This window comes from Silurus meridionalis, chromosome 24 (assembly GCF_014805685.1).
Source record: "Silurus meridionalis isolate SWU-2019-XX chromosome 24, ASM1480568v1, whole genome shotgun sequence".
Taxonomy (NCBI): domain Eukaryota; kingdom Metazoa; phylum Chordata; class Actinopteri; order Siluriformes; family Siluridae; genus Silurus; species Silurus meridionalis.
The window spans coordinates 19,214,991-19,224,357 of NC_060907.1; the positions used below are offsets into that span (position 1 = coordinate 19,214,991).

The 9,367-nt window shown below is 44.9% G+C and overlaps 1 protein-coding gene across 1 annotated transcript; it reads right to left on the reverse strand.

The window, feature by feature from the left end:
* Positions 1 to 372: 372 nt before the first annotated feature.
* LOC124377899 (GDP-L-fucose synthase-like) lies at positions 373 to 7,909 on the reverse strand. The gene is made up of 6 exons (XM_046837271.1): positions 7,813 to 7,909; positions 6,820 to 6,846; positions 6,263 to 6,394; positions 1,100 to 1,179; positions 917 to 1,016; positions 373 to 840 (listed from the first exon to the last, which is right to left on the reverse strand). Exons 1-6 carry the CDS (start codon positions 7,907 to 7,909, stop codon positions 785 to 787), a joined length of 492 nt encoding a protein of 163 aa, XP_046693227.1. The 3' UTR covers positions 373 to 784.
* Positions 7,910 to 9,367: the final 1,458 nt, after the last annotated feature.

Sequence of the window (9,367 nt, forward strand, 5' to 3'; positions counted from 1 at the left end):
AGTGATTGATTCAATCAGTGGATTCAGGCAACTGAGCATTTGGTTCAGACAATAGGGTTTAGTGTTTTAGAAATTGAGAAAAACTGTAAAGCAAATGTTTGTATGAATGATTTAACAAAAGAATTCATTTGTACTCATGGGGAACAGTGTGTAATCTGTTATGGTGAGCACACAACATCACACTCGGTCATCGGATTTGAGGAAAGGTTTTATTAGAATCTTGTTATACAGTGTAACAAATAGTAATTGTAAAACCCACACAGGCCATTCCAGACTAAAACCTGGCACCTAAAGGTTTTTTTACCTGCCCAACATCACATTTTTGTATATATATATATATATATATATATATATATATATATATATATATATATATATATTGATTTGTTACATCAGCAGCCATGTTTCCACAAGGTCACCCCTACAGCAATAATATCAGTGAATATCATTTAGAAAATAAGACATAGTTAAAGGGCCTAAAGAATCTGTATAAATCTGTTTGTGTATTATTTAATAATCACATAATTCTCACAGTTGTCACCGATTGACTGCATTTAATTCTCCAGACACCACAGTGATTTTTAAACAATCTAATTTCTATTGTTAATAATTTTAGATGATTTAATCAGAATAATAAGGCACACCAGTTTGATTTTAAATCAATTTGTAAACCGATATCCTGAGATTTTATGGAAAACTGTGGCTGAAGAGCGTTGACAGGTGCTTCACATTACATGCTGCAAAGTGTGAAGAACGTGTCACTCATCAGTTTCAAGCTGGACGGTCATTTGCGAGCGATGTCATAATTAGCAGCTAACCAATCACACGTCTCCTTCACAGCTGAGGAAAAAGCACAGGTAAGTCCAGAATATATAGCACAGGTAATATCCATTATATTGTGTGTGTATGTTTTTACCTATATGGAATGGAGTTAAGGTAAAATTAGGAAGGTAGCGTCTCAGTTTGGCGTTGTTTGCCATTTTCTTCAGCTGGCCATCGGGTTTGCTGGTATCATACTGAACACATCAGTCAAAGGCCATACTTTGTATTTTACTGACTTTTACACACACACAGCTTGTATACGTGAAGAAAAGGATACAATCACAGGTCCTGTGAAGCCGAAAGCTTCCACAATCACATCGACTGCAGTTTTATTGGATATCTCATCTTCTTCTCCAACTGTGAACAGAACAGTGTGAGAGAAAGCCAGAGTAAGCAAACAGTGCCAAAGCTCAGTATTTTACAAGCCGACTTGCAAAATTTAAAAAGAAATAATAAAAATTCAGTACTTTTGTATTTTAAACGTTGTATTTTAAGATCAAAAGATCAACACTATGAATTCGAAGCAAAGTATTAACACTAGAATTACTGACTTCTATTTTCTGGTGCACGTCTTGAGGTGTTATTCACCCCTGCTGAGATTTTCACAGTTCTTCAGCTCGATTCTCCTCCTGCTTTTGTTGTGCAAACCACCCAACACCTGTGAGGCCTGGCACATTTGCGTTTGTTTACTGAGACTGAGAGAGCCTAGTGAGTTCAGGAGACCCACGAGAGCTTGAATTTAGAGCTTGAACTAGCAGAGTTGCCTTCAGCTTTACTGTTAAATTCTGCATATCCTTGTAAAGGACCCTAAGTTGTCGGAGTTCCTCCAGAATGGCCGCCTTATCTTCACGGAGTTGCCAAATCTCCTGAGATGTCCTAGGCAGCTTGTCATTGTGTGGTAAACTGTGTGTCTGCCTCTAGTGTAGCCTGGAGATACAGCCAGTTTTGATCTGTTCTCCCTCGAAATGCAAGCTCTCGTGGGTCTCCCAAACTCATTAGACTCTGAGGGAGATGGTGAACTACAGTGTGAACTACCAGTGGCCATTCGACATCGTGCAACCTGTCACTCAGCAATGACCATTTAGCAGTGGTCACTCAGCAGTGGCCTTTCAGCATGCATTCTGCATCACGCAACCTACTGAAGAGCAGCTAAGATAGCAAAAATCACCTCATATACGATCAGTTCTATACCCAGTAAAGTTGAGTGTTCTGAATCCTGTACTGTGTTTTGACTGACACTCTGGGGCGAGTACAATCCCCTGATCAGCGCACACCAGATAGTGAAAATCCTAACATCTTGTCCTTCGAGCTGGATAGGAAAACTTCCTAACAATTGGTCGTAATTCTGTCCATTGTGACTGTGTATGTAAGGGAGTGGCATTGCATGATTACAGCACAGTGCTGTGCATAAAAGCAGACCGACCCAGGCGGGACAATAATTTTTTCTTCGCATTTTTGAGAACACACATCAGGATGGCCTCCGTATCACTGCCATGCAGGAAGAACCTCTCCGCACAACAGGCTTTGGCCTGGCTTCAGAAAATGGACAAAGCTGGTGGAGGAGAGATTTCATTTGTCCAGCAGGCCACTGATACCTCCTCAGAAGAATCCTAAAAGGAGACGGAACAAGAACCCAACATGCCTCCACGGAAGATGCACCGTGGTACTGGGAAGCCCTGTCTGAGCCAGATGGCAAAAGACGGCACTGTGTGGGTAGAGGAGGACATTGGAATGCCCCGTGCAGTAGCAAATCACTTGTGTTTCACTGTGCACGTGAGTTTGCTAAGGTTTGTCATTGCCATAGTACATATGATATTTATATAAACCCATTTAGAGTGAGGTTCATGTAAATTTACCATTTTCTATTTGTTTATCTTCCGACAGCGTAAAATTACAAGTGTGCTCCAAATCTTCCTTTGCCTGTTAGACGTGGGAATGCTGCAGACCATCAGGGAGTCCATCAAGCCTGCAGAACAGAGCCGGACTGGAATTTGGCAATTCATGAACTGATAGCATTCATTTCAATTTTATTTGTAAGAGCAATCATGTGTCCTGTTGGTGCCATTGTGGATTGCTGGTCAGAAAGCTTTCTGGTGCCAGTAATCAAATTGTTTTATATAGCACCTGGGTTCAGGAGGAACGTTGTTTCATTTCACTGTGTATTGCATCAGCTATACATGTCAAAAAGTTCAGATTATAGGATCCAAGGCAGATGCAAAAGGAGCAGGGGAGAAAAGCTGTGCAGAGCTGAATCAGGAAGCCGATTCAGGGAGCTGATTCAGGGAGCCGATTCAGGGAGCCGATGTGCGCGGAGGGTGAGGATTCTGAGCCGGAAACCATAGCGTGTTTAGCGCGAGCCGAGCCGAGCCGGAAACCGGAGCACGTTCAGCGTGAGCATAGCAGAGCCGAGCCAGAAACGGGAGCGCGTCCAGCGCGAGCAGAGCAGAGCAGAGCCGAGCCGGAAACCGGAGCACGTTCAGCGTGAGCAGAGCAGAGCCGAGTCAGAAACTGGAGTGCGTTCAGCGCGAGCAGAGCAGAGCCGAGCCGGAAACCGGAGCGCGTTAAGCGCGAGCCGAGCCGAGCCGAGCCGGAAACCGGAGGACAGAATGGTTAGGTCAGAAACAAAAGAACAAACAAAACAGAGAATACGCTGGGGAGTAATCAGGGCAAGCCTAAAGACAATCTGGCACTGTCTGGAGGATTCAGGCATCCTTATAAGTGCCAGAAAATTAGACGCCATATCCGTGCAGCTGTTTGGGAGTGGGCGTTTCCTTGGTGATTGAGGCGGTAATGCCTGAAGTGCTCAAGCGGGCTGACAGTACCCCCCCGTCTAGGGCGGCCCCGGACGCCCCAACAGGCTTCCCCGGGTGGGCCTGATGAAAGCCAGCAATCAGGTCAGGGTCCAGGATAAAGCGGGAGGGGACCCAGGAGCGTTCCTCAGGACCATAGCCCTCCCAATCCACAAGGTACTGAAGGCCCCGACCACGACGACGGGAGCGGAGCAGGCGGCGCACGGTGTAGGCAGGGCCCCCAGCAATGACCCGGGCGGGCGGAGGGGTTCTGGCGGAGGGCACCAGGGAGCAGGCCTGAACGGGTCGAACCCTAGACACATGAAACGTAGGGTGGACCCGGAGCGCCCTGGGGAGCCTGAGTCGGAGGGCCACGGGATTGACGACCTTGGAAATGGGGAAGGGGCCGATGAAGCGCGGGGCGAGCTTCCGACAGGTGGCCTTAAGGGGAAGGTCCTGAGTAGAGAGCCACACATGTTGCCCGGCACGGTAGCGGGGGGCTAGGCGCCGCCTACGGTTGGCCCCCTGGCAAAGCCTTATGCCATTCTTGAGCAGGGCTTCTCGGGCCACTCTCCAGCCTCAACGGCAGCGTCGGAAGAAAAGGGCGGCAGAAGGAACGGCGGAACGGGGTTCCTGTTTGGAGAAAATTGGCGGCAGGAAACCGTGGACCACAGTGGGAAGAGTGTTATGGGCATACTCAATCCATAAAAGTTTGTCCGACCAGGAGGAGGGTTCCCGACTGCAAAGGAGGTGGAGACCGGTTTCAAGATCCTGGTTGAGTCTCTCGGTCTGTCCGTTCGTCTGGGGGTGAAACCCAGATGAGAGGCTGGTCGAGATGCCCAGGAGGCGGCAGAACTCCCTCCAAAACTGCGCCGAGAATTGGGGTCCGCGGTCCGAGACGATATCTCTGGGGAAACCATGGAGGCGGAATATGTGCTGGAGGGCCAGCTTGGCGGGTTCCTTGGCAGATGGCAGCTTGGGTAGAGCGATGAAGTGGCCCATCTTAGAAAACCGATCAATGACCGTCATGACAACCGTGTTGCCACTGGAAACGGGCAGCCCGGTAACGAAGTCCATGGCGATGTGCGACCACGGGCGTTTCGGAATAGGAAGGGGCCGAAGAAGACCTTGGGGGCGGCCACGAGGGTTCTTGTGTTGGGCACAGTCGCGGCAGGCTGCGACAAAGTCCCGGGTGTCCTTTACCACGGAAGGCCACCAGAAGCGTGCCTTGACCAGAGACAAGGTGCGTGGCTGACCGGGGTGACAGAAGAACAGGAAGTTGTGACACCATTGAAGAACGAAAGCTGGTACGAAAGAGAGAACTGGAAGCGGCCAAAGAAGCCCCATCTAGCCTGTCGGGGGTTGAGCCGTTTAGCCAATTGGAGGTACTCAAGGTTCCGATGATCCGTCCAGACCAGAAAGGGGACCTCCGCACCCTCCAACCAATGGCGCCATTTCTCCAAGGCCAGTTTGACAGCCAGGAGCTCCCTCTCACCCACCGGGTAGTTACTTTCTGAGGAGCTAAGGCGCCTGGAAAAAAAAGCGCAAGGATGCAGGCGGTTATCCTCAGGGCAGACCTGGGAGAGCACCGCCCCCACTCCCACGCCGGAGGCGTCAACTTCAACAACGAACTGCCGAGCCGGGTCAGGAAAGATGAGGACAGAATGGTCAGGTCAGAAACAAAAGAACAAACAAAACAGAGAATACGCTGGAGAGTGATCAGGGCAAGCCTAAAGACAATCTGGCACTGTCTGGAGGATTCAGGCGTCCTTATAAGTGCCAGAAAATTAGACGCCATATCCGTGCAGCTGGTTGGGAGTGGGCGTTTCCTCGGTGATTGAGGCGGTAATGCCTGAAGTGCTCAAGCGGGCTGACAATATATGGTTGAAATGACAATAAAAGCTTCTTGACTTTACTTGACTTGAAATATGTCTGCAATTCATCTCCTTACTTGGAAAAGGACCTCAGTCGTCAGAAGGGAGAGAGGCTGGCAGAGAACGTGGTCATGAATCTGATTGAGCCATGTTTGGATGATGGGAGAAATGTCACGATGGACAATTTCTTTACTTCACTGTTACTGTCGCACAGACTGCTGCAGCGCAAAACAACGCTACTGGGCACGGCGAATAAAGTCCGGTCGTGAACTTCCTCAACTTGCAAAAAACACTGCACAGCGAGAGGCGAGAGGTATTCTCCACTTCAGTGCTTAGAAGTGGCAGTGTCTGCTTGACAATTTATTCACCTAAAAAAAACAAGACTGTGTGTGTTCTAAGTTCCATGCACCAAGACGTCACGTGACGATTGGTGACGGCAGAAAGAGGAAACCCAACACGATAACAGACTATAACCACATGAACATATGTGAATGTGTGTATAATTTTACACCAGTGCTACAATGTTTTCTGATGTGTACTATACAGGCCTATAGAAAAAAGCACATATACTCATGACTCTCTCTCTCTCTGCAAATGTGCCAGGCCTCACAGGTAATTGGTGTGTTTGCACAACAAAAGCAGGAGAACAATGGAGCTGCGGGCCTGTGAAAATCTCAGCTGGGGTGCTACTAGGTGTAAGGTCCAGGGAATTTATGCAAATTTGCGCAGGTAAAATTGTACTTCTTCCGTTTTGTGTACCCGAGTACACATGAGTACCTGTAAGAATGATGGGCTTAATTTCATCGTATTCTCTCAGAGCCCACACGTAAATACGAGCTAAATCTACAGAGTAGATGAACTGACGTAGTCCTCGACCCGATCCCCAGACCTCCAGAGCTGTTTCATCCCCTAAAACACACAATTACACACCTGTTTCAGCATTACTTTGTATTTATTAATCAGCCATGGCCAGTCTACCTGTTCAAGCCATGGCTGTTCATCGTGTTCAGTTTATTTTGCAACCACTGCTGGTTTGGTACCTGATCGTGTTTTGCCTGTTCTACTTGCAACACAAAAGTTCTCACCTGACTGCAACTCATACATAACTTCCACAGCACATGCATGGAACAAGAATGATAGCAGATTGTCACTTTGAAGACAAAACAGTCCAGATGTATGTATAATGAGATAACCTTAAGTCGCTGTGGATGAGGGCGCCATCATACATGTCATACATTTGTTTGTCTAATCAGTTTGTCTCGACAGTTTGACTGTTTTCGAAGCTGAAGTTGTCATGAGGGCCAAAAATATTTGTGGGAATACCAGATGTGTACCGCCGCCCATACTGCTGAAAACAGGCCCTGCACATAAACACACAATATTAACTTAGTCACACTTCTTTGTTTACTGGTTATATGTGTATGTCTCAGCAAGCTAAACTGATTTGTTTGCAGTGCCTCCACCTGAAATACTTACACACACACACACACACACACACACACACACACCTCTGCTCAGCCAGATTTATTGTAAATGTCACACACCAACATAATGACAGAAATTTACTCCTACAGTTTTAAAACCACAGGACAGTCATTTTCAACAATGAACATTGTGTGCACTCTCACACACACAAACTCTGTTTAACCAAGTCCACAAACAAAAATATAATAATTTACAATAGCGTTTTTCTTTTACTATGCAAGTTACTTAGTGGGACTTTTGGCATTCCTTGCCTTGAACAATCCCTTTCAAATCTGGCTCGTATTCCGTTGTTGCCACTCAAGCAATTCTTTCACGTGTGTGTCAGTCAGAACAGATCGATGCTTTGATTTCACGTGTTTCAGGGTAGAAAACAAGGACTTTGTGTTTTTTTTCTTATGTGCGTGTTCACTACGCTTGAGTGTAATACGGTATTTTCGTCAAATGCGCATGTGCGTGAGATGAATATACAGCAGGGGTGGGCAATTAATTTTTACAAGGGGCCACATGAGAAACCTGAATTGTGTCAGAGGGCCACACCAACGATAATATTTTTGGTATGCACTGAAATGAAAATTCAATTCAATTGGCAATGAAATCCATAATTTTTGTGTTATGCCTTTTGCCTTGGCACCATCACTGGAAAACTTTCCTGCCTTTTCAAAAACGTCCTCTACAGACGGAGTGCGCATGCTCGGATTGACTTTACTTTTCTGTGCCCGTTTTGTATGTCTGATGTTTGTATTTCAGGTGATACATTAAACCCGACTTGGAGAAACTCTCTGCAGATACACGCCCTCTTGAAATTTCAGCATTGCATGTTTTGCAAATCGCTCTCCACACACCGCAGACATGTTGGCTCCACCCCTGCTCTATGGCTTTTCCCAGAAGCCCGCTGCCACCCGTCACCAGCACCCGCATCGGCTTCTTCTCAGCTTCCATCTGACAATTATTCTGAATCTGAATAAAATAATATAGACATGTTTTTACTGATCATGTGCAGCACACATCATTTCTTAATAGCAATCTTTTTTTTCCCCCACGTACTGAATTCAATTCTGAGAAGACAGAAATTATTTGATTGATGTTTTTTTTAAATGAATTTTTTATACAAGCCCTAGTGTGGATTTAATTTAGTATTGTAGCCACATAGCGACTTTGGATTTAATTTGAATATGTCTATCTATCTATCTCTGCAAATCTTTATTTCTTTTTTCACCTAGGAGAATTTTGGAGCATTTCAACGCTTGACATGAGGTTGGACATGTGATCAGATACATTACATATACTGCATACATGAAATATTATTCTTAGTAGTAGTGGTAATTGTATAAATCAAAGCATATATATATATATATATATATATATATATATATATATATATATATATATATATATATATATATATATATGCCTGCCCACATTTTGCAGAAGCTACCAAAAAGTGTGCTACTGTAGACTGTAGATAAATTACTAAACAAATTGTCCTGGGTGATTTAGTCAGTGAGTCTATGTGAGATTATTTATAATAACATTATAATCTAAAACCTACTAAAGCAAGCATTTTTAATGGCAGTGTACGTGTGGTAGGGTATAATGGGTTGAGGTGCTAAGTGTTAGGGATATTCCCTAATATGGCATCTGACATGTTCACTGTGTGACTCCTGCAAGCCCAAGCATTACTACCCCTCCAAACCCCTCCCCCAGGCTCTGCTGCTGCTGGTTCTCTGCTGTCCTACTATATTTTAAATAACATAAATAATTTTATTTGCCACCCTCAATAACAGTTTTGAGGAAATAAGCACACATTCCTGAAAAAGGTTTGTTGTCGCAATACTTTTGTGCATATAGTGTGTGTGTAGTGGGAGCAGGAAATAATTCATTCAATGTGGCCCTGTGAAAAAATGGTTAGCACATGACGTGTATGACAACTGAACATGGCAATTATAAGGTGGAACCTAAAGTACACAATGAACCTTTTGTGTAAACAAAGGCTAAAAATCTTTATCTAGAGCCAAATACAATAGAATGACAATGGGTTGAATGGGTTACACCTCTACCTTTTTCACATTGCTTGTTTTTTTTTCCTTCTTTTGAAAAAGTCATTCATTTGCCATTATTACGATCATAGATCACTCAGTCTACAGTGTATTACAAAGCCAAATCTCTGTTTCACTTTGAGGGAGCAGATTCATTTGCTGTTACTAATATCCATATTTTGATGTCCTTTTATGCAGGGACAATAGAACTTTTTTTCTGAGAAGCACAGTAAAAAACAGGCCATGCCTTGTGGGTTACAACGTTTTCAACTGAAGAGCTAGTTCCTCTGAGAAGACATTTCTCATAAAAGAGGTTCTCCTGTAAGCAATAATAATCTTCCTTTTAGTCAGAATTATGGTG

Coding starts and splice junctions, on each gene's coding strand:
- LOC124377899 (XM_046837271.1), bottom strand. CDS start 7,909: ATGGAAGCTGAGAAGAAGCCGATGCGGGTGCTGGTGACGGGTGGCAGC. Junction 6,847..7,812: donor GTGGAGCCAACATGTCTGCG/GTGTGTGGAGAG, acceptor GTTTATGTGCAG/GGCCTGTTTTCAGCAGTATG. Junction 6,395..6,819: donor TTTCAGCAGTATGGGCGGCG/GTACACATCTGG, acceptor TGTGTGTTTTAG/GGGATGAAACAGCTCTGGAG.